The sequence below is a fragment of the Polypterus senegalus genome, chromosome 8 (assembly GCF_016835505.1).
Source record: "Polypterus senegalus isolate Bchr_013 chromosome 8, ASM1683550v1, whole genome shotgun sequence".
In the NCBI taxonomy this organism is placed as follows: Eukaryota; Metazoa; Chordata; class Cladistia; order Polypteriformes; family Polypteridae; genus Polypterus; species Polypterus senegalus.
In genome coordinates, this window is record NC_053161.1 from 177,664,582 (window position 1) to 177,691,090 (window position 26,509).

Genomic DNA, 26,509 nt, shown 5'->3' on the forward strand with positions numbered 1-26,509 from the left:
GAACAAGCCATTTTACCTCCTGAAGAGAAGACTGAAGGAAGAAACCCCTCAAAACAGACAACAACTAAAAGATACTGTGGTAAAAGCCTGGAAAGGCATCACCAGTGAAGAAACAAGAAATATGGTGCAGTCTGTGGAGTCGTAGGCTCGATGCAGTTATTACAAGCATGAAATATGCGACCAAATATGAAGTACTTCTGACTTTCATTTAGTTGAAAACATTCTGTTCCAATACTTGTGCTCACTTGAAAAACTGGATGGTTTTTATATAAACGGTGCTCAGCACTACAGTATGTGGTTTAACATATCGCTATGGAAATACCTGGAAATGAAAGCTGACACTCTTCTCATCTTCATCATTTGATGTCACACACCACTGCCTTCAGTGCACAGCAAAGACAAATGCATTACTGGCCTTGCTTTTCCAATACTTGGAATAGGCGGAGTGGTGGCTCTGAGGCTAGGGATCTGCACTGGCAATCTGAAGGTTCGAGGTTCGAATCCCGTAAATGACAAAAGGGACTCTGCTCTGTTGGGCCCTTAACCTGCAATTGCTGTGCACTTTGAGTAGTGAGAAAAGCGCTATATAAATGTAAAAAATTATTATTACTTGTGGAGGGGATTGTATGAAAAATAAATGCCCAAGTAACAAACTTCACATTATTACAAAATAATGATTACAAAAATGCTTCCTATTCTTTGCAAGATGTAAGAAAGAGTGCTTACCAAATAAACATGGGGAAAAAAGGAGCATTAAAAATAATATTTTGCGGGAATTACCAACTCTGTGAAATCCAAGCAATTTCACACTGAATTTCAGGCCATATTTTTGGCCAACACAGGACCAGAGTAGGACATCTGTTATTTTCTGTGGTCTATATTTGTGGTCTTTCCAAGTACTCTTCCTCTTCTGCTGCTCGGTCCTTTGCTATTCTTGTTTTCGATATCCAAGCAAATTGGGGGGGTCTCTGTCAAGCCTTAAAACTGATGTTGATTTGGGTTGGTTTGCTTTATGTTAAAGTACCTTCTGAATATGCCGGTATGTTGAGTAGAGAAGGAATGTCTGAAGTCCAATGATTGTAGCCCTGAATAAGTCATCCATTTCGATGAGCCCCATGTCTCCTTCAGATCTCGAAATGTACATTCTAGGGATGCCTTGATTCTTGTATATTGACTGGTATGCATGCAGAAGTTCTCATGTTATGTCCAGTTTATATTGTCCAGTCAGGGCTGCCAAAGCCGTAAGATAGGATGGGAATGGGAAGCTGGTTCATCACCAGGATTTTATTGCATGATACCAGGCAAGTTCTGAGAATCACCTGTGTTCAACAGATGTACGAGGTGTGACAATTTAATTCCCGGAATGCACCTTTAATAAATATACATGTGGAACTGTACACTAGTAGCTACTGTTGCCTTTAAAGTACTCCCCTTGTACATCTATACACTGACAAACGGTGCTCACATTTTTGGAAGCAGGCCTGGAACTGATTTTCGGGAATACTGTTGAGCAGCTGTGTCACTTTCTGTTGGATATCAGTTATATTAAAATATCTTCATCCTTTTCAGCACAATCAAACACCCTCGACTTTTTCATAGTATTTTCACCATAAGCTACTTGCAACAGTTGTAACATTTCAGTTGTGCATTTGCCGATTTTTCACACAAAATTTTATATGAATACGTTGCTCTAAATTTCAATCACTCACTTTTAGGCCAAAGTGTACATTCAAAAAGCTGTTGTGAAGGTAATAGATAACTAACAACTAGCTCCATCAGCTTGAAATTTATGCACGTATTAGTTCAAACATATTCAAAGATGAAGATTCAGGCAATTTCGGTACAATTACATCATGGGCGACACTACATGTCCATTCCAGGAATTAAATTGTCACACCTCGTCCTCTTTGTTGATTTTCTGCTTTAATTCCTTATGGTTATATTTCTGAAACTTCATTTACTCACAAATATTTGTTTCTCCTGAGTTTAGTTATCTGATGATACCCTCCTCATCCAGCTTGATCTTTCAACCATTTCTGATTTTTCAGTTAATGACCGTTGCCTCGGTACACATATCCAGCCCAACTGTCATTTGGAGGTCTTGTCAGAATTTCTTTACCACGTGAAGCTATTTCTCTAAAGGTGAACTCTGGTGTGTTTCTTAAGGTTACACATATGCAAAAACTGTTTGCCACACTGAGAACAGCAATGCAGACTCTCCCCCGTGTGAATTTTTTCGTGGCTCACTAGCCTGCCTCTTTGTGAAAACTGTCTCCCACATTCAGAACAGCAAAATGGCTTCTCTCCCGTATGAGTTCTTGTGTGCCTCTGTAAAGTAGAAATTCGCAGGAATTGTTTTCCACATTCAGAACATGAAAATGGCTTCTTTCCTTTATGAATTTCTTTGTGGTTCACTAGAGTAGGTCTTTGTGCAAACCGTTTCCCACATTCAGAACAGCAGTATGGTTTATCGCCCATGTGAATTTTTCTGTGTTTGCGTAGATTGCAGATCGTCGAAAAGTGTTTGCCACATTGAGAACAACAATATGGCTTCTCTCCTGTGTGAACTGTAATGTGCCTCAGAAGAGAACTCTTGTCAAAGAATCTTTTGTCACATACCGAGCAGCAATATGGTTTCTCTCCAGTATGAGTTCTTATGTGGTACTTAAGACTGTTGTTTTGTGAGAATCGTTTGCCACATTCCAAACAGCAATATGGCTTCTTTGCAGTATGTTTCTGAAGACTACTCTCATCACAAATTTCTTTTCTCGGCTTTTCTCCTGTGTGAACGGTTGCCTGGCTTTGAAGGTCCATTCCGTCACTGTACTGCTTGCCACAATCAGAGCAGAAATGTGGCTTCTCTCCAGTGAGAGTTTTTATATGGTCATCATGACTGCTAGTTTGTGAAAACTGCTTCCCACATTCTAAACAGCAATATGACTTCTCTCTGGTGTGGGTTGTAGTATGTTTCTGAAGTGCACTCTTGTAACCATATTGTTTACCACATTCATTACAGCAGTACGGCTTCTCTTCAGAGTGGATTTTTTTGTGTCTATGAAGATAAGTAATTTCTGAGAATTGTTTGCCACATTCAGAACAAGAATAAGGCTTCTCTCCCGTGTGATTTTTTGTGTGTCTCTGAAGACTGCGGAGTGTTCTGAATTGTCTTTCACATTCTGAACAACAATACGGCTTCTCTCCTGTGTGGACTGTTCTGTGTCTATGAAGATAAGAGCTTTCTGAGAATTGTTTTCCACAATCAGAACAAGAATATGGCTTCTCACCTGTGTGAGTTTTTCTGTGTCTACGAAGCTGGCTGATTGTTCTGAATTGTTTGTTACATACTGAGCAGTAATATGGCTTCTCCCCAGTGTGAATTCTTATGTGGACCTTAAGACTGTTGGTATATGGGAATCGTTTGCCACATTCCAAACAGCAATATGGCTTTTCTGCAGTATGGATTGCAGTGTGTTTCTTAAGAGTACTCTTGTCAACAAATTCTTTGCCACATTTATTACAGCAATACGGCTTCTCTCCCGTGTGAATTTTTCTGTGTCGATGAAGACCGCCGATTACAGCAAATTGTTTTCCACATTCTGAACAACAATATGGCTTCTCTCCCGTATGAAATTTTCTGTGTCTATGAAGACTGGCGATGTTTGTAAATTGTTTGTCACATACTGAGCAGCAATATGGTTTCTCTCCAGTGTGAGTTCTTATGTGGCGCTTAAGACTGTTGGTTCGTGAGAATTGTTTGCCACATTCCAAACAGCAATATGGTTTCTTTGCAGTGTGGACTACCATGTGTATCTGAAGACTGTTCTTCTCACCAAATTGTTTGCCACATTGATTACAACAAAACGGCTTCTCTCCCGTGTGAATTTTTCTGTGTCGATGAAGACTACTGATTACTGTGAATCGTTTCCCACATTCTAAACAGGAATATGGCTTCTCTCCCGTGTGATTTTTTTTGTGTCTATGAAGACTGCTAATTCTTATGAACTGTCTTCCACATTCTGAACAACAATACAGCTTCTCTCCTGTGTGAACTGTTAAATGTTGCCGCAGACTATTCCTGTCAAAAAATTCTTTGCCACATTCATAACAGTAGAACGGTTTTTCTCCTGTGTGAAGTTTTGCATGGCTCTGAAGATTCATTCTGTCAAAGAACTGCTTGCCACAATCAGAGCAGAAAAGCGGCTTCTCACCAGTGTGGATTCTACTGTGTCTCTGAAGTGTACTCTTGTCACCAAATTGTCTGCCACACTCATTACAACAATAAGGCTTCTCTCCCGTGTGGATTTTTCTGTGTCTATGTAGATTGCTAATTCTTGTGAATTGTTTTCCACATTCTGAACAACAATACAGCTTCTGTCCTGTGTGAACTCTTAAATGTTTCATCAGACTATTCCCATCAAAAAATTCTTTGCCACATTCAGAACAGCAGTGAGGTTCGTCTCCTGAAAAAAATAAAAAATTAAAAAGACAAGTTAATTTTCTATTTGCTTTCCTACTATTAACATTAAGTTACAACTAAAAGTCTTATGATTGCTTATGCTTTTAAAAGGTTTTTCCAAATTCCACCAAGTATTTAAATTAAACACATAAAAAGACATTCAACTACTTGCCACATGAGGACAATTACTGGAGCCATGAAAGTGAAATAGCAAATTAAGCAGATCACGTGTAATAAACCCACCTGACAAGAGTATTTCTCAGATATTGGATATTGAAATTATTTAAATCACCACAGAAAAATAGAGAAAAGAACAAAGCGACTTTCAATGAACAAACCTACAAGAACTGCTGTGGTCTGTGAGAAAATTAGAAGACAAGAAAACACAGAATCAGTGCAGTTATTTGGGTCTGCTATAAAGGGAATTGGCAGGTGAAATCAGCTTTGACACACTGGAATCAATAATAATTTTCAATACAACATTAATAGAGGAGTACTCCCATGATTTATTTATGGTATTCAAACTAAAATGTGCTGTTTCTTTGTGATTTACTCGAATGTGTGTGTAAACATATGTAAAGGATGGTCTGTTTAATGACTTCTCTCATAGCATTTTCAGGTGGAAGAACAGCAAACAGGCACTTAATGAAGAGCCCTACTGGAAAAAATGCACTGAATTAAAAAGGGAAAATTAACAAAGCCTGTTAACTCTGCTTTTCACACAAGTCTCCGTAAGCCAAAATGCTTCTGTAGGTTTTCATTACACCAAGACATGCAGCTTCAAATATGTTGGTTCACTTTAGTAGGAGAATCTTTTGATGTGACTAACATTAAATGGCAGGTCTCTCATATTTTGTTAGTTTCACTTAACCTTAGCATCCTCTATTGACTTGTTGGGTTGCAGTCATGACAGGCACTAACTGGCCAGAACTCCTTGAAGTGACCTCCATTACCGAGGTCTTGAGAGCAGTCCATTCACAACTGATGCCTAACATGATAAAGGAAAAGCCACTCTGGAGTCTAACATTACAACAAGACCAGCAGAAATATGACCAGCTTATATATACTGTAGAAGCAGTCACAACGCCTGGCACACACTTGAGGTTTAATACTGTGCTTGCTAATGACATCTTCTTGGAGCTTTGACAAGCGTTGCTCCTCTCTCTCCACTTAGGCAGATTGCCTTCATTTGCATTGACTGACACAACCCATTTCTGTATCTGATCGCTGGTCAGCGGCAAGACAAAAGGGGGAGGCGGAGCATCAGAACGATGAGCTCTGTTGTCTGTCTATTTTAACATGACCTTCTAGTTAAACAAAGTATACACACTTGTAAGCATTAACAAAATGATATGAGAAGATTAAATGACATTGTGACTTAAAAATTCTAATTTAATTTAATGACTAAATGTATGGAGTATGAGACGCGAGTAACACAAGATTTCTTCCACGGGTATGTTTAAAATTTGCTATTTTCCAGTATTGGTCTCAAGATACCAATTATGTTAGAAACAGCAAGAAAATGTTCTTCTTTTTTTCAGGCATCAGAACAGACTTCATGGGTTAACAAACACATTTTAGTAGAATTTGGGTGGAGTTTAAAATTACAGTTGCAAGAAAGATTTTGTGATACTACAATGCTGCATGTGCGCTGGATGACAACAATTCAATTAGATCACAATTACACACCAAACAACTGGGCTGTCAATTTGAACAATTGTTGAAACAGTCATAGATTAGATTGGAGGAGATTTGGATACTGACAGAGTCGGCTCTTCTCAAGAAAGACCTGTTCACATGGACAATGAAATATCTGAAGATCTCTGTGGAAAGGTTTGAAAAGGGGACCAAAGAATTTTGTAAGAATGGAGTGTTCATCAATCCACCAGATGATAAGCTGTCTACAAATGGAGGAAATTCAGTACTGCAGTGTGCAATGAACAAAGTGCTGAGGTGAAAGAGGACCATGAGGGGAACAGCAAAGGAACTACGTACATCTCTAAAACTTCACAAAGGAAAAACAAGAATGGCATTAATGGAAAGAAACAACACAGGAAACCAAAGCAAACACCATTAAAGTACCAGGCTTTCAAGAGGCCACCTTGTTGCTCCACATTGAATGTTCAGTGGAGAAATGAATTGAAGAGGCAAAAGTTTAACTTTGGCAGCATCATGTTTGGGGGAATTTAAAAAAAAAAAAGAAAAGAAAAGAAAAAAGAAAATGCTACACACCAATACCAAAAGCTAATAGTACTGGGTGGGACTTAAAGATCTCCGACATTTTAAGGGAAAACTGCGCAGACTGTAATGGGGGTAGAGAGGCGGGGTAGGTCTCATTCTACTGTTTTCAGTCTCATTCATGAGTTGGACCTGTGAACATCGGGGCTGTTCTTCAAGCATATTATGAGAACAACCATTCTGTGACAGCGATGCAGATTGTGTTCCATACACACTTCACGCTCTCTCGAAATGCATCTGTACCAGATCAAAAACGATTTTGTTATGGATTTCTAACCTTCGGGCAACTGGGTTCACCCTGAAAAGAAAAATCACCTGGCAGACCTAGAACCTGTTAGAATGCCAGAAAATGTGAAAGCAGCAAGAGCATCTATTCAGCAATCGCCAAGGCGTTCCACTCGTAAGCATGCCATGGCACGGGGGATACCAAGTCGGAGTTTGAGGAGGATTCTGCAAAATGATGTTGGCTCAAGAATTAAGTAAAAGAGATCATGCCAACCGCAGTGCCCCAAGCGCAGAAATTAATGAACAGGTTCCTGCTGCAGCTGCTCTTCAGAGTAGCGATGAGGTTCACTTCCATATCAGTGGAGCTGTAAACAAGCAGAATTTTCGCTACTGGGCTGAACATAATCCTCATGAAGTCCACGGATGACGGCTTCACTCTCCTTGTGTAACGACTTTGGTGTGATCGGCCCGTACTTTTTTGAGGAAGGTGGTGCAACAGTAACTGTGACATCCGAACGGTATGTTGAAATGTTGGAGATGTGGATACATAACATGTGTGGATTCAACAGGACGGGGCCACAGCTCACACAGCACAACGAGTGGCCAGCACGGTCACCAGATTTAAGCCCATGTGACTTTTTCCTTGGGGGGGAATACCTAAAGGAAAAGGTTTTCAAACATTGCCTTGACCTCTTGAAGATTTGAATGGTAAATGGTAAATGGCCTGTTTTTGATATAGCCCTTCTTTTTTTTTTTGATATATTCAAGAACCCCCCCTAGGCGCTTTACAACACGACAGTCATTCACCCATTCACACACACATTCATACGCTGGTGATGATAAGCTACTATGTAGCCACAGCTGCCCTGGGGCACACTGACAGAAGTGAGGCTGCCGAACACTGGCGCCACCAATCCTTCCGACCACCACCAGCAGGCAAGGTAGGTTAAGTGTCTTGCCCAAGGACACAACAGCTGCATTCTCATGCCGGGAGCCAGGATCGAACCTGCGACCCTCCGATTGCTGGACAACCCGCTCTACCGACTGAGCTACTGCTGCCCTAATTTGAAGGAAAGGATCAGACAGGAAATCGCTGCCATTCCGCCGGAGATGACTCGGAGAGTAATGGAGAACTTCCGGGAACGTCTTCAGCAATGTATTGCCAATGACAGCTGGCATTAGTCTGATATGATTTTTAAAACCCATTAAAACAAAACTGTTTTTCATGTACTTTTAAGAAATATATACAATTTTTAGATAGCTTCATTGCTTTTTGATACACCTTCAAAATGTGGGAGATCTTTATGCCCCAACCTGTAGAGGGAGCACCATGTTGTGCTTTGTCAAAGCGCGGACAGCTTACTGCCATCAAGTGAATAGAACAAGTTATAAAGAAATCTGGCAAATGAATGTCAGGGTAGAGTACTAGAGAGATCAAACAAATAAACAGTCAAATCAAAAGGAAGAAATAAACAACAAGAAAGGTTACAGAGAAGGGCACGGGTATTCTGGGATGGCTGATCAGAGCCCAGAGCTCAACAAAAACAGATTCTGTGCTCTAACCTGAAGGCAGCTGATCATCCACGGAATCCCAGAGAAATCAAGGAATTGAAAAAGTGTGGAAATGTGTTAGAATAAGCTAAAATTCAAAACTGATCATAAAGAAAATAGAATTCTTAACATTGGTAATCTCCATGTATTACAAAAGAATGAAGCACATGAGAAAAGAACTCTATTTTAATAAGCATTCAAGATGTATTAAATTATTATTAAAAAGACATATACCAACATATATTTATAATTTTGTATAAGCTAGAAACCACCCATAGTTTATTAAGCCAAAGGTTAGACGTGGAGGAGAGCTGCAGAAAAATGGGCCCCTCGCTTAGAGAGGGAATGTTTATATAATTTATTATATAAATTATAGTAGCAAGCAACAATATTCCTTATCAAATAGATAAGACAGACAAAGCGAGGCTTGACACCCCCTTAACTAAGAATTATTAGTAGAATCAACAAGAGGCAGGACTAGTTCAGTGGAATGCTAGAAGTTAGAGGAGGAAGAATAATGGCTTAAATGATAAGAATGTGATAAAAGAAAAGGGTCATCATTGTTCCATCTTAAGTGAGTCTGTATGCACGCCATACGATAAAAGCCTAATTCTGCTGCCTGTTCTGAAGTGTCCGAGTGCCTTCATTGGGGCGGAGGGCGACCCTGCCATGTTAGCCTGCTTCAACAATCAACAGCTACTTGAAACAGTGTAGGTCACTGGATCTAAAGGGAGGTCAACCAGTTAATAAAGACAGGGGGTCAGACAGCAGACTGTCAATGTTTAAGCAATGTGTTCAGAACTGACAAGAAGTCCAGTTGTTTGTGTGCTACTGGATTGTGATGGTCTGTTACTGTGACTTAGCTGAAGATCAGACTGCACTGTTTCGAGGAATTCATGCAGAAATCCATAAACGGCCAAAAGGGTCACAGGCTTTTTCCTGCAACTGTTCTTTTGTACACCAAGGATAGACTCAGAGCACTGACACAAATTTACAACTACTGTATAGTACAAGAAGAGCAGCCATAAATAAGGCGAAGGCACCTTGAACACTCAACCTTTTAGTCACATTTCATAGATTCTCATAAAAAACACAAGACCACTCCCTTTCAAGCCCATAACTCCCAATCCTCAAACCTACACATATTTTATACTTACTCTCTCCATACTTACTTGTAGATGGTGGCTGATCTTCCAGAGTTCTAACAGATGATATCTCCTCGATCCTCCTTGTGTCAGACTGTAATGATTCAGACTTCACGTGGATAGAAAGCCCTGCAGAGGAGCAGTGTGTGCTCTGAGGAGATACCAACCCCATCGCTGCTCCATCTTGACACCTGTAATGAAGGTCGTTTTCCTGGACACTCTCCGCACTTTTATGTTTGTGTGTCTCAATGCTGATAAACTTCTCTTCAATTTCTTCTTTAATGTCCACCAACTCCAGTTTACAGTCTTCTTCCTTAATGTGGAGATTACCTTGTTTAGGGTGGGCAGGCTCCCATTCACAGTGGTCCTCCTTAATATTTGACATCTCTATCTTCATGATGTTCATGTCAGCCTCACACGTCTCCTCTTTCACATCCATCTAGAGATTACAGTAAATGATAGCTTCTCTCTCTGTGGAAAGAATAGGATTGAATTCCATCAAGACTGCACTATTATTATCTAAACACATCTGAATTTAAATTTACAACACCCTCTCAGTTATGGTTTATGCCATGTCTGATAGCTGATAGAATGCAGTCAGTTACTCTTCATATCAAATTATCACAAACAAAACAAATGTTGGAGTGGAGTGAAGGTTCATCAGACTCGAACAAGACCATCTCCCACAGTTGGTGGTCAGCAGTATTCACTACTTGGACTAAACATACAGTGTTCATGGGGTGCCAGCATTGTGGTATGAAGTCTAGTGATGAAGGTTTATCTAAGTAGGGTCACAGGATTATGTTTATAAATAACTAAGAATGAGAGGTTAGGAGCAGACGCTGATACAGCGCATTGCTGCACCCAACACATGACAAACCAACTCAGAGTCCCAGGACCCGAGTGCAGCCAATGTGAGGCAGTGTGCTTCTCATTAGGCGATTGCCATACTGTGTTGAAGACACCATGTGTATCGACCGAGACAGGTAGGTGGGGTGACTGAGCTGGTAATGGCATTTAAATAGATTTGACGATTTGGGTTTGATTTCTTTGGATTTTATGTCGTACCAATTGTTGTTTAAACCTGGAGCTGTGACCTTTCTGGTGAACACTGGAGTGGCAAATCTTAGCACAACTCAAGAAATTCACAACCTCGCTAATAGTGGGGGCACATGTGTGTGTGTGTGTTTTTTTCTTTATTATTCTTTGCGGTAGTTGATGTCGACCGCTGCTTCGTTTAATTCTAACTCTTTTATGATTTTAGAATAGCTGCTCAATGACAGGTGGCATTTGGAGTTTTAATTCAAATCTCAGCCAAACTCAATAATTCATTCACAACCTCATTGACAGAGAGGAACACATTTTCTTTTCATTCTTTGCAGTGGCTGATGTTGGCCATTGTTTGATTCAGTTTTAAATATTTATTTGATTTAAGGGTAGTTGGTTAGTAAGGGGGGTGGTAGTTAAGAATTTTTAATTTAATCTGAGTCACTTTCTTTTGAACCTTTATTATATGAACGTTGGTTTGTGGTGGAGGTCTGCAGGTTTTTTTAAACCTGTGAATTTCTTTGTTTTTACTTTTTAATTCATAAACAATTACATAGAAAATAACTTTAAATTAGTTACTTTGAATAACTATATGTAGATCTGACACTACGTTTTGATCACTTTTTAATTTTTGTTTTTAAGTCTAAACTTAAAAACTCTGATCAGATGGTAGGTTATAACATTTTAAACTGTTTCCAGTTCTTTGCAATAATAAGAACCCGTAAGGTTAGTCTGTGTGTTCGGATGTGAGCATCCCCAGGCCCTGAACTAAGCGGTTATGGGGTAGCACTAGGAACAAAACACCGGTAAAAATCTGTCAACCAGAAGAAATTATTAGGTATCATTTTTAGCTTAGTTTAGCACATCAGGAAGCCACCTTTTTTTACTGGTCACACAATTGACACACGCAATGGTGGGCAGTGGGTGTTCGTCTAAGATAACACGGCGTATGCCAGTATAACTGTGGAGATGGAAACAGAAAGTGAATACAGGGTGGCAGAGGCAAACAAATCCTCACAACAAACAAAACGAAGATGTTCATGTGTAATTAAGAAGGATATGACCTACAGGTCCTAAAACTGATGGTGTGTGTATTCAGCAACAGAATTCATATAAGCTTGTGTGTGTATTGCAGAAAATGCATGATATAGCAATAATTGGGAATGAGAGAATTGGATGGCAGCAGTGTTATTAATGTTCAAATCCACATTTTACGTTACTTTTTATTTTATTGCCGTATGACATGATGACACAACATTACTTTGTTTTCCATCAACACTTAAAGCTTTATCAATTTTTGAGGATACCGCTTCAAACTCATATGCAGCTATTATACGCTCTATTAAAACACTCTGCTGAATGCTCACATAGGCAAACATTAAACAACTGAAATAATGCAGACGTGAAAAATTAGGAAAAGAGAGAACTAGAAACCAACGGCAATCATTCAGATGTTGTTGGGACAGAGTGCTGCCAACAGAAAATAAACCCGTGATGGGATTTAATGCACACTTGCAGTCTATTATAATGATAGTTAGGTAGTCCTGGATTAACAATTAAGCAAAATAAGCACATTATAGGGCATCAAGTGAAAGGCGGCATCTCACAGAGTTACTAAAGAGGAGGAGTACTAGGGTGTTGTACTGTTGTGAGCCATCATGGATGTAATGAGAAGTCAAGCAAAGCTTTCTTGTAGGACCTGGTTTGATAGCCCCTGCTGAGGCAGGATTCACGCAATGCAGACGGACATGTTCATCTTAATCACAAAGATGTTTTGAAACGGCGAAATTAAAGTCTAGTAAAGATGGCTTGTCCTTAAATTGCAAGGGGACCAAATGAAACGGGGGAAAAAAAAAATCTCTCTGAGTAATGTTTTTTTACTGTCAATTTTGTTTCATGTTTGACACGAGAGGTTGTAACAATAGTTAATTAGTAGTTAGTTAATTAGGTCTAGCAATGCCCATGAAATATATAAGCATTTTTTAGAAATGTCATGAAGCTAGCTACTGAAAGGGTTAAGTAAATGTACTAACAGGAGGGTTAATGTCAAAATATGCCAGGAGATGATTAAGAGATCAGCAGGGGTCCTGTAAACAACAAGACTGGACAGACATTATAATAACAAATTATTATTATTAGGTGGCTTCTCCTTCTGCTCGCTTCACGTGCCAGTCACTTTGTGTCTCTGCCACTCGTGTATGTGGATTCCACTTTCACCAGACAACAAATCTTTTAATACTTGCAGATACACCTCTTCATTGGGAAGAAACACTACTTTTCCCTGATGGCAGCACGAATTAGATGATCTACAAGTCTCCGACTTAAAGTTTAAATCCAAGCAATATATTTGATCTCTTTTCGCTGCTTGTTTATTTCACCGAGTAATAATTTGTTTGTTTGCACTAATGTGGTCTTTACTTATCAGTTTTTTTGAGATTTTCGAATTTTAGTACTTTCATAATCTCTAACCTGCTCTGCGTGTGTATCGCGTCAACGTTTTGGAACCTCTTTACGATGTTCTACTTTGTCATCTACTCTTTGTCTTTTATTTCCAGCCCTGGACATGGTTAAATATCTTATCAATATCAAAGTCTTGTCTCGCGGGACATGAAAGTATCTCTCTGGAAAAAGTCACGTCTCATCCCAGGCTAAAAAAAATCATCTCTTTTCAGGATTTTTTTAATATAATAGATACTGTAGATATTATTATAACATGGTGTCACACACGTGCGCTTGGGAGTCAACCGAAGGGACCAGAAAAACGCAAATCCCACACCAGGCCGGGGGCGGCGGTTTGTGCTAAACCTCTCTCTTTTCTCTCAGCAGACCAAATACGAGAAATCCTTCCTGTCCCGGCCCCGAGGATGTCACTTCCTGTCCCGGTCCGAGGATGTCACTTCCTGGGAACAAACTATAAAAACCCATCATCCTACATATCTAATCAATTCTACTTTGGACTCGAACCTGTACACATTGTACCCAACTAAAAGCTTTTTGCAGCTAGCAAAACTATACGGGTGGCTGCAACAAACCTTTGTTGTGTGTCCAGTCGTTTTTTTCACAATGGCTTTCTCATAGCTTCATTTAAGTGTAACCCTGATATTTTGGATATGCATTTCATTGTCTTTTTTTCCCCAGGGCTCCGCAATCCGTACTAACCCCTACTTTCTCTACTGTTCTTTTTCTGGTTTTTCTATGGTGGTGAACTGCACCCCCATCACCTGATCAAAGCACCATGATGTCCCTACATTGTTTTTTTTTTCCCCCCAGCCGAGTACATTATTCTTTGTTACTTAGCATTACCTAATCTTATTTTTATATATTTTTTTCTTCATCTTGTAAAGCACTTTGAGCTACATCATTTGTATGAAAATGTGCGATAGAAATAAATGTTGCTGTTGTCAAATACACAGTGATTTCGAAGATAAAAATTCAGTCTAAGCAATATGAGAACAACAAAAGTGTGATGGAATAGACTCTCAAATGATCAGGACGTCATGTGGGTGCAAACCAGTGAACCAATCAGAGTAGATGTATGCATTAATTCAGCAGTGTTACATAAATTCAGTCGTTTATAAAACAGACCTGGGGCCTCATGCATAACGCCGTGCGTAGAATTCGCACTATAACATGACGTAAGCACAAAAGCCAAAATGTGCTTACGCACAGAAAAATCCAGATGCAGGAATCTGGGCATTCGCCAACTTCCACATTCTTCTGCTACATAAATCCCGATCAGCGTGAAAACAAACGCACCTGCACACGTCTTCTGTCCCGCCCAGTTTCCTCCCAGAATTACACCTCTTTAAATATGCAAATCAGTATAAAGCGCCCTTAATCTCAGCCTTCTGTGAAAAGGCAATGGGACAAGCACGAGGGAAAATATAAGAATTTCAGCGAATACCAAGTGGAGGCAAAGGAACCGTGGTATAATCAAACGAAAGGAAGTTGTTCGAGTAACATAGCGTGTTGGAGAAACTTGAAAGCTCACGTTCACAAAATCGCACAGTGCCGGAAATAAAAAAGAAGTCACATATCAAAGTCGCCGTGAAAAGGCGAGTTGTAGCCCACCATCTGAGTGTCATATGAAAGCTTATTAGGGTACAGAGAAAAAAAAGGCACACAGTGAGGAAAAAGCACGAAATGTCAACTTCAATCTCGAAATTTCCACTTTAATCACGTAGTTTATTTTGCCATTAAAGTAGAACATCATAAACTTCATCTTAAAATCGTTCAATTAACCAGTTTCTCAAATCACATCGTAATTAAAGTATAACACGTTAAATGCTTTGTTTTGTATTTGATCTTCTATGTGCTCTGTGTGTGTGAATCACTACTTGCTTCTTAAACTGGCTCTCTTCCTCCTACTGGACACAGAATCCATTACATTCGTGATATTACAGCTCTCTGAATAACTAAAATACTGAGATGTATACGTGATATAATTTTCATGATGATAGGAGTTAAAGCACGTTATTAAACATGGGTTTCACGGCGCAGTAATTGTGTGCAACCATCGATGAAATTATTTACTGCAGCAGTACTCAGGGGCGGCTCTAAGCAAAGAAAGAATCGGTGGCTCCTTCGCTCGCCAATGTTAATATTGTATATTATGCACGGTGGATGGCCACGTCCGTTTCTGGACACTGCATAGCCGCCTCGTGCTCATGACACAAGCGTTTAATTTTTGTCGAAATTTGCCGCTGCGTTTTTAGCTGTGTTGTTATTTTCTCTTTCTGTTTTATATTCAATATATATTGGCGTGGCCGCCCAAGAGTCCTTGCTTTGCTTTCTCCAAGTAACCGATCGCCACACAATCAGCTCTGCAATAGACGTTAAGCCATCTGTATGCTTAGAGCGTCGATTCTTCAAAACGTTTAAGGAACATTGAAATATCCTCGTAGTACATGTTTAATTATTCAATCCTTCACGACACTCCCAGTGAAGAATATAGATTATTTAAATGAAGTTAAAGTTTCATCTGTATAATATAATAAACATATTTTGCTGCATTTAATCTTAAAAATGATACCGTCATCATATGTAAATACGCGCTTTATAAAGTGGCGCAGGTTGTGCGATATTATAACTGTAGTCCAAGTTTACAGTGAGGTGATTGTCCTTATAAGTACAAACAGTTCTACAAGGAGCAATTGATTGAGTGCGTTTATAGTTCTTGGGATGAAACTGTTTCTGAACCGCGAGGTCCGTACAGGAAAGGCTTTCAAATGTTTTGCCGTGGCTTTGGCAGCGTGTGCTTGATGCTGTATCCTGATAATTCTCTTTCCGATTAGCTGCTGCTGTGATTCACACTCAGATACAGTGATATCAATACTCCGAGTGGTGCAGTGAGAGTAATATGGAAAAAGATGATCTGCTGTGGCAACCCTTAAAGGGAGCAGCTGAAAGAAGAAGAAGAAGAAGGTGCAGTGAGAGTAACAACGCTAAAGCAGTTATGGTATTTGGAATACTATGGCTGTTCCCTGGACCATTATATTGTTACAAGTTAATTACAATCAGATGCGTTATACTAATAAACAATATGCGGTTAGTTCCAGTGTATTTATAAAGCCGCGTCAGGAAAATAAGGTGTAACCACACAGGAATAGTAGCATTGCTTTGATGCTGGGTGCCGCCAGTCTGCAAAACCGAGCAGAGAACTTGCGTACGACAAGGTATGAGGTACCGTGGAAAAGTGCGTGGCTTTACGCCAAGTGTAGGTTTTATACATCGCGATTTGAACGTGGAAAAGTTCTTACGCAACATTTCTGTGCGTATGCACCGTTTATACATGAGGCCACTGGCCCTTACTTTTTTTGTTGATCATTCTATAACAGAATGCTGTGATGAATGTTCCCTCTTCAGCATTTGCTTTAGAGTAAATAAAAGATGAAATGGACAGGCTTCCTCCTACCTGATTACTGACTCAAAAGGGTTTTATTAAACCTGCCCTGGTAGAGAATACGTTTCGCTTTTTAATGAATAAATTCCACTTCTACTGTGGAGACTATACAGCAAACGTGGTAGACATGTCAAAGAAAAGTACACTAAAAATTTGTGTTCAGTTCTTATTTAATTATTTGGCACAATAAAACATTTTGAGATTACTTCAGTTGATTAAAATGGTCCTTATGAAAATTAACATGAAAGCAGAAGTACCCATTATTAACCTATGAAACTGAGCAAACAGAAGCAATGAAACTGAATTTTGTCTGAAACGTCTGTACTGTACACATATTGTAGATTATACCATGATATAATATGCAAATGTGATCACTGTTACTAAAATAGCAATAACAATTTTCTGCCATACCATCCAATCATAGGTAGCACAATACTTATACAATTTGATTGTATGTAATATAGTAAAGACGATAAAGCAAGCAAAAGTGCAATACTTTAGAACAGCAAGAGCATAGAATTTCGCATAAAAGAGTGATAAGAGCAACATTTTAGACTGTGAAGAGTAAAAGAGAGGTGGTGTATTAGTCTGGAACATAAATGCCACTATAGGGTGTGACAACAACCCTTTACAGTGGATGGCCCTTCACAAGAAGTCGAATCCACAGGTCACAAGGTGGTTTTTCGACCTACAACAGTAGAAGTTTTCGCTCATTCATCGTAAAGGTGGTCTCCATGCCAACGCTGATGCCCTCTCTCAGGCACATGACCTCTCGGTGCAGGCCATCCGACCCAACGGGTCTGGGCTTGTCACCCATGTGCGAGATGAAGGCAGCTGAAGGGCTTATATAATCGTAACAACTTATCCGACCAGGGGTGGAAGGGTGCACTGACTCCCTTTCTCAATTCCCTACAGACCGTTCCCGGGAAATCCCGCCAGATGCCAAAGCCCAGAGGGAGACACTTCTGGTCCCGGCCCCCGAGGGTGACATCAATTCCGGTCAACTCTTCATAAAAGCCATTCCCCTTCCTCTGTTTCATCAGTTCTGTCTTGGACTCAGTATTTATATATATATTGTAAGGCTTTATAAACCCTTCCCACTCTCTTATAAACACTTCCTATGCTTTTAAACACTTTCAAACCTACATAATTTTAACATATAAAAGTTTATATGAGTACTCACCAGTGAAGTACAACTTGAATGATGAAGATGATGAATTAGCTGTGCAGTACTGATGATGATGAGATGACTGTACTGCACAGCCAAGAAGAGCATTACAGCTCTTCTGAAGGCACCACTTCATCAGACGGTGCAGTATTTCTCTCTCGTCCGTAACTCCAGTTTTCACTAAAGACGTAACTGATCTTCTCTTCCGAGTGATGAACATAGTTATGGGGAGTTGATGGCGCTGCTTTTTCTTCTGAGCGAGAAGGTTTTTATAAACTGACATGCCACTCTCGATTGTATTTACAAACTGCAATGAACGAATCAGCTGGGGGGTCCCATTCTTCAACAACAACAACAACATTTATTTATATAGCACATTTTCATACAAACAGTAGCTCAAAGTGCTTTACATATTAAAGAATAGAAAAATGAAAGACATAATTATAAAAAATAAATCAACATTAACATCGAATAAGAGTAAGGTTCAATGGCCAGGGGGGACAGAAAAACAAAAACTCCAGACGGCTGGAGAAAAAATAAAATCTGTAGGGATTCCAGACCATGATACCGCCCAGTCCCCTCTGGGCATTCTTCAGCCATTTGCTGAAGTTCTTTGGCCATTCTGACCATGGTTGCAAGATGATCGAGTGTTAGCCCAACTACCTTCTCTTCTTCACCCCATAGTTCCTTTTCTTTCACATCCTCTTCTTCACTTGCTGACTTCGTCATCTCCGTCAGGTCTTTGTCCATCAACGGTTGTGAGTGGGCATCGATCAGGTCATTCACGTCGTCAGGAGTCATATCATTGAATCCATCTCCTCCCAGTAGTGTTGCCAGCTTCACTTCATTATCTACCGCAGAGTGATGGACTTCATTGGGACAAAATCCCTTGTAATCGTGGACCACTTCTGGCCACAAATTTTTCTAGCTGGTATTTAAAGTTTCACTCTTCATCTCCTTTATGGCTTTCTGAATATTTAGGAGAAACAATGCAATTGTGTAGTCATGCCAGTACATCTTTAACGAGAAGTCTTCACCCAAGTCCATAGCTTTAACGAGGTTTTGCAGGGCATTTCGGGTGTAGAGTGCCTTACAAGCTCGAATAACGCCTTGATCCATGGGCTGAATGAGCGATGTGGGGTTCGGTGGCAAGTCGTCTATCTGGACGCCATCATATGACAGATCAACAGCATAGCCTCCAGCATTGTCCATGATCAGAAGCACTTTGAATTTGAGGTCTTTCTCTGCCAGATAAAGCTGAACTTCCAGGATAAAACACTGGTGGAACCAATCAGTCGTGAGGAGTTTCATGATCCAGGCCTTGGGGTTGTGCCTCCAGTACACAGGCAACATATTCTTATTCTTGTTTTTTTAGGGCCCTTGGGTTTTTTGACCTTTGTCCAGATGGTGTTGGTATCCAGCGAGATATTCTTCTTCCTGTAGTCATTGATCCACAGGGCCAATGCAGACTCCATCCTCACAATGACCCAATTGCGGGAAGTCACCACCCTCTTTGCAGTCTTTCTTGCCGTAGACTTAATATTCTTCTCGTCTTTCTTTATATAGCGAACCCAAGATTTGTTGATCCCATAATGACACCCTACAGCCTCGTAGCTTTTACCTTCCTTTAACATGTCAAGAAGTTCTTTGATGGTAAGCATCTTCCTCTGGTGCTTGGGTTCACTGCCAGAAGCCTTAGAAGGCACAGGACGTTTGGGTGGCATCGTAGGACTAGAAAAAAATTCAATCTTTTATGAAAATTTCACAAAACCACAACACCGCAGACCAACACAATGCGCAGCGATCAGACGTCGATGTAAAGTGGACAAGGCGAGATGCTGAAGGAGAGCGGGAGAGCAAACAGACTGATGCTACGCTTACTGAGCCAATCAGTGCTCAGGTTGGTCGCCTCCCATCCATCAGCCAATAGCAGAATCCTGCGATATACAGAAAAATCTGCGATACAAAATTAGATACACATTCTAGGGCCCTTTTTTATATGTATTTTACAAACCAGATTCCAAAAAAGTTGGGACACTATACAAATCGTGAATAAAAACTGAATGCAATGATGTGGAGATGCCAACTTCTAATATTTTATTCAGAATAGAACATAAATCACGGAACAAAAGTTTAAACTGAGAAAATGTATCATTTTAAGGGAAAAATATGTTGATTCGGAATTTCATGGTGTCAACAAATCCCAAAAAAGTTGGGACAAGGCCATTTTCAGCACTGTGTGGCATCTCCCCTTCTTCTTACAACACTCAACAGACGTCTGGGGACCGAGGAGACCAGTTTCTCAAGTTTAGAAATAGGAATGCTCTCCCATTCTTGTCTAATACAGGCCTCTAACTGTTCAATCGTCTTGGGCCTTCTTTGTCGCACCTTCCTCTTTATGATGCGCCAAATGTTCTCTATAGGTGAAAGATCTGGACTGCAGACTGGCCATTTCAGTACCGGATCCTTCTCCTACGCAGCCATGATGTTGTGATTGATGCAGAATGTGGTCTGGCATTATCTTGTTGAAAAATGCAGGGTCTTCCCTGAAAGAGATGACGTCTGGATGGGAGCATATGTTGTTTTAGAACCTCAATATATTTTTCTGCATTGATGGTGCCTTTCCAGACATGCAAGCTGCCCATGCCACACGCACTCATGCAACCCCATACCATTAGAGATGCAGGCTTCTGAACTGAGCATTGATAACAACTTGGGTTGTCCTTGTCCTCTTTGGTCCGGATGACATGGCGTCCCAGATTTCCAAAAAGAACTTTGAATTGTGACTCGTCTGACCACAGAACAGTCTTCCATTTTGCCACACTCCATTTTAAATGATCCCTGGCCCAGTGACAACGCCTGAGCTTGTGGATCTTGCTTAGAAATGGCTTCTTCTTTGCACTGTAGAGTTTCAGCTGGCAACGGCGGATGGCACGGTGGATTGTGTTCACTGACAATGGTTTCTGGAAGTATTCCTGAGCCCATTCAGTGATTTCCTTTACAGTAGCATTCCTGTTTGTGGTGCAGTGTCGTTTAAGGGCCCGGAGATCACGGGCATCCAGTATGGTTTTACGGCCTTGACCCTTACGCACAGAGATTGTTCCAGATTCTCTGAATCTTCGGATGATGTTATGCACAGTTGATGATGATAGATGCAAAGTCTTTGCAATTTTTCGCTGGGTAACACCTTTCTGATATTGCTCCACTATCTTTCTGCGCAACATTGTAGGAATTGGTGATCCTCTACCCATCTTGGCTTCACACACACAAATATCCATCCATCCATCCATCATCCAACCACTCTACCCTACAGGGTCACGGGGGTCTGCTGGAGCCAATCCCAGCCAACACAGGACAAATCCCGGGCAGGGCGCCAACCCACCGCAGGTCACTCACACACACACACGGGACAATTTAGGATCACCAATGCACCTAACCTGCATGTCGTTGGATTGTGGGAGGAAAACTGAGCACCTGGGGCAAACCCACGCAGACATGGGGAGAACATGCAAACGCCACGCAGGGAAGACCCAGGAAGTGAACCCAGGTCTCCTTACTGCGAGGCAGCAGCACTACCACTGTGGCACCGTGCTGCCCATACATATATACAGGGAGTGCAGAATTATTAGGCAAGTTGTATTTTTGAGGATTAATTTTAATATGGAACAAACACAGTGCTATCAGTCAATCCAAAATGTTAATAAACCTGAAACCTGAATGTTTCACAACGGAAATGTGAGTGTGAACATCATCAGGGGAATACATATGTGCGCACAATTATTAGGCAACTATTAATGTGCAGATTTATTATGCAACTAAAGGAAAAATGAAAATTTTCCCATCTCACTTGTTTATTTTCATCTGTTATAGTGAGAATAATAAACAAACACCTCAAAATTTACAAATAAACATCTCTGACATTTCAAAAATAAATCAATCAATCAATCAATGACCAATATAGCCACCCTTCTTTCCAATAACAGTCATAAGCCTTTCCATTCATGGAGTCTGTCAGTTTCTTGATCTGTTGACGATCAGCTTTTGTGGAGCAGTGACTACAGCCCCCCAGACACTCTTCAGAGAGGTGTATTGTTTTTCTCCCCCGTAAATCTAGCGTTTAAGAAGTGCCCACAAGTTCTCGATAGGGTTTAGGTCAGATGAGGAAGGGGGGCAATGTCATTATTCCTTCATCTTTAAGGCCTTTACTGGCTGGCCACGCAGTGGAGAACTTCGATGCAAGTGATGGAGCATTGGCCTGCATAAAAATCATGGTCTTTTTCCTGTATCACTGTTTGAAGAAAGTGTCTTGAAAAACTGGCAGTAGGTTTGGGAGTTGATTTTGAGTTCATCTTCAATGCAAAAGGTCCAACTAGCTCATCTTTAAAAATACCAGCTCATACCAGTACCCCACCTCCACGTTGGAGTGGAGCTCTGTGCCCATTACTGATCCACAGGTCCATCCATCTGGTCCATCAAGAGTCACTCTCATCTCATCGGTCCATAAAACCTTTGAAAAAAATCTGTCTTCAGATATTTCTTGGCCCAGTTTTGACGTTTCAACTTATGTTTCTTGTTCAGTGGTGGTTGGGTTTCAGCCCTCCTTACCTTGGCCATGTCTTTGAGCACTGAACACCTTGTACTTCTGGGCACTCCAGGTAGGTTGCAGCTCTGGAATATGAAAGTACTGGAGGATAATGGGTTCCTGGTAGCTTCACGTTTGATTCTTCTCAAATCTTTGGCAGCTAATTTGCATCTTTTGTTCTCAACACGTTTCTTGCGACCCTGTTGACTATTTGCAACAAAATGTTTGATGGTTCTGTGATCACACACCAATATCTTAGCAATTCCAAAAGTGCTGCATCCCTCTGAAAGACTTTTTACAATTTTTGACTTTTCAGAGTCAGTTAAATCTCTTTTTTGGCCCATTTTGCCTGAGGAAAACTAGCTGCCTAATAATTCTGCACACCTTGATATAGGGTGTTGATCTCCTTAGGCCACACCCTCCCTCATTACACAAATACACATCACCTGACGTGCTTAAATCCAATAAGCATTCAAGTTAATACAGCTTGGAGTTGGAATATACGCATAAAAATGATATGGTCAAAATACTCACTTGCCTAATAATTGTGCACACAGTGTATACTGTACATATACACACATATATACAGATATATACAGGAAAGGAGGAAGGTAAAGAGAGAGTGGAACTGTGTTGGTGTGGACGTGTGCAGAGGAGAGATGCTGGGTATATTGGGAGAAGGATGCCAAAAATAGAGCTGCCAGGGAAGAGGAAAAGAGGAAGGCCTAAGAGAAGGTTTATGGATGTGGTGAGAGAGGACATGCAGGTGATGGGTGTGACAGAACAGGATGGAGAGGACAGAAAGATATGGAAGAAGATGGATCTGCTGTGGCAACCCCTAATGGGAGCAGCTGAAAGAAGACGACGACGACATAGCAGGGGAGTTTCAGTTTGGGATTACAGTACGGATGGATGGATGATGTGCATTTAATGTCCTGTACCAACCAGACAAAGTATTTGGCATAGTTGGCAGGATTCGACAGACAGACAGACAGAATAAATTGTATTTGTCACTGGGAGGGTAAACTTGTCTTTTTACAAAAGGTCTTTAAATAAATAAATAGGTAGATAAGTAAATAAATAAATAAATATACACCCACTTTGGTCTGAACACATACCAGAATGAGGATAAAGCAAGAAAATGTAAAAGATAGTATTATTAAGTTGTATTTATCTAGTGCCTTTCCCATGCTCAAGGCGCTTAGTCACAGTAAGGCATTATGGTACTGCTGTGCCCCTAGCGCTTCTTGCCACACTTTCGCTGAACAATTCTCAACATAACCTCAATTGAGTTTGCCTCTAGTCACATGTCTACTATATTAAATATCTGTGAATGTTCACTTTGGAATGTCTGATTAATATTTACGACTTTATCAAATGTAGTGTGCTTTAGGTTCTGTGACGGACAGCAGGGTCCCATGCCCAGTCGGGACGCCCCTGCTGCATATGTTCCGGGGGAGCCATCATGGACAGCTCATTACCTCCCCCGGGACGCTAGGTGGCAGCCTCCCTGGCCAATGTTCATTTCCCACTTGGCTCCATGGGACATGGAGTCCTCTACAGCCTGGTTGGGAGAGGGGGTGGCCGCTAGGGGGCGCTGCCATGACTCAAGAGCCTGGCTGGACGAATCTTCAGCCCCACCCGGAGGTGCAATTAGGACCAGGTGGTCAAGCACCTGGAACAATTCCGGGTGGGGTATAAAATGAGCCAGCCTCCACCGCTGAGTGGCCAGAATCGGGAGGAAGAGGACGAGGTTGCCTGGGAGGAGTGGTGGTGCCAGGAAAGGGTTGTTTAGACGCCGTTTTGTGTTTTTGGGACTGTGTTGGGCCTGTGGGACACGGGGAAGAGAAAAATAAAAAGCCTGTTTATTTTACACGTGCCTCTGCTTAAGTCTGTGCCGGGTCGGGCGCTATATAGCGCCTTTTACAGTTCCCTAGAAGTGATCACGCTGAGGACACACCCCACTTGTGCGCATCACTTTTGTGGGGTACGTTCAGGGGGTCCGATTGTCAGTCTGCTCATTTCTCTGCACATGTGTATCTTGACAGACCTGATTACAAATGAGTGTAACCCCATCCCCACCACAACTATTCTCTAAATGCCGACACGAGGGGTTGTGACCCTGAATCACATGCTGTTTGACTGTTAATTACACGAGTTGTTTTATGCGTATGGTGTTACGTTAGCACCTACTGTATGTTCAGATTGCTTTTTACCGATTTTAATGCTCCGCGTTAATCCTCGACTCACTGAACTGTGAATGAAATTCCCTAATTTGCGACAGAAGACACTTTGCATGATTGCCATACTATGCACAGTTTCCCCCAGAATGCACAGCATTGCCTAAAGTTAGATCAGACCTGTGATGGGTCACATTGATACCTTATGCAAACCACTCAAGAATTTGCGTGTTACCACACCAAGACCGCACCAAACAAACTCGGTGTGAAAGCAGCTTTAACCTACAGAGCAGTCCACACAGGATTTCTCCATAAACTGAAACAGTAATTCACTAATGCTCAGTATTAGTAGGGCAGAGTGGTGGCTCTGAGGCTAGGGGTCTGTGCTGGCAATCGGAAGGTTGCCGGTACAAATCCCACAAATGACTCCATCGGGCCCTTAACCTGCAATTGATTCATTCTTGAGGTGACGTTAATCTGCATCCAGGAAAATGAAGGGGTTGGCACACCAACCACCATCAAAAACCTCACCCTGTGTGCACTCGGGTCCCATTCCAGGTGGTTCGTAGTGTGCTGGGTGTGGCAACAAGCTATCAGCACAAGCTCCCAACCTCTCTCTCTCTCTTACTATGTATGCTTGTGTGTGGTACACAAATAAACCCAACAATACCATATGGTATTAGGTGATAAATGTGCATTTAAACTGTACTGTAAACTAAAAGTGGTACTTTTCTATTATCGTGACGCAAATCACTGCGAGTTATTCATGTAGCACGCCATTCACTGAAGGATTTAATATGGCTGTAGCGGACCAGATGAATGATGTTAATGGGGTGTTGACTGTTGCTCATCTCAATCTTCAGCGAGACAAGGGCAAACCCTGGTGCCTGGATCTTGCATCTATAAACCAGTTACTTAATTTTTGGAATTTTAAAATTATTAGACTGGCCTCTCCCAACCTCCAAAACGGAGACATGGTGCCCTCTGTGGCAGACGTGTTTGCTCGCTCTGCTCCATCCCATTTTTTGTTTTGCGTTTTCCGCCTTCTCTAAAGTGCATGAATGCTTTGCACTAATATCATATAGCAGACAGGCATTGCTGAACATTACTAACTCACACGGTCCCCTGGAATTTAGCGGTTTTATACCATCTGAGCTACAATTCATTGTACACTCCTGCAGCCAACACCACAACCATACCCAGGAAGACCCCATAGCACCGGGCTCAAGTGACCAAGCTGCCCCCAGGACAGTGCTCCGGAGACGGCAACGCAAGCAAGGCAAGAGGGGAGGGCTCCACGCTAGGCTGAAAGCCCGCGCTAGCCGACCGCCGCTACCCAGCCTCCTGCTAGTCTCTGGAAAACAAACTGGGTGAGCTAAGAGCCAGGATTACAGCGCAGTGGGAAATAAGAGAATGCTGCGCTCTAATTTTCACCAAGACCTGGCTTTCGGACAAAGACCCAGAATGCGCCGTTCAGCTACAGACTCACTCCGTGCACCAAGAATACCGCACCGCAGCCTCCGGTAAGGCTAAGGGTGTGTGTGTGTGTGTGTGTTTATTGACAACTCGTGGTGTGGAGACGTACGGACTGTTTATTAGCACTGCTCACAAGATGGAGAATTTTTACTGCTGAAATGCCAACCATATTTTCTACCGAGGGAATTCACTGCTGCGTTTTTGGTCGCTGTTTACATCCCCCCGCGAACTAACTCCACGGCAGCACTCGGCACACTCCATCAGTGCCTTAGGGACGGCTCATCCCGATGCCGTTTTTATTGTAGCTGGTGACTTTAATCAGTGCAATTTATGGACCGTACTTCCAAAATACCACCAACACCTGAACAATCCCAGCCGTGAGAAGAACACACTGGATCATGTTTACAGCAACATACGTGATGCATACAGGGCTGCACCCTGACCCCACCTCGGACACTCAGACCACATCCCTATGTTCCTGTACCCAGCCTACAGACAAAGGCTGAAACAAACAAACCCTATCATTAAGCAACATAAAC

At 41.4% G+C, this 26,509-nt stretch overlaps 1 protein-coding gene across 2 annotated transcripts in view; it reads right to left on the reverse strand.

The window, feature by feature from the left end:
• Positions 1-584: 584 nt before the first annotated feature.
• The window catches only part of LOC120533388 (zinc finger protein 850-like), a 34,238-nt gene continuing 8,313 nt past the window's right edge, over positions 585-26,509 (reverse strand). The window contains exons 1-3 of one of the 2 annotated variants that reach the window (XM_039760237.1): positions 17,748-17,832; positions 9,643-10,086; positions 585-4,460 (exon numbers count right to left, since the gene is read on the reverse strand). In XM_039760237.1, coding sequence (XP_039616171.1) covers positions 2,137-4,460; positions 9,643-10,054 — 2,736 coding nt within the window. In that variant the 5' untranslated portion in view covers positions 10,055-10,086; positions 17,748-17,832 and the 3' untranslated portion in view covers positions 585-2,136. Of the gene's footprint in view, positions 4,461-9,642; positions 10,087-17,747; positions 17,833-26,509 lie in introns of those variants that run through there. The other variant, XM_039760236.1, reaches the window with a different exon arrangement.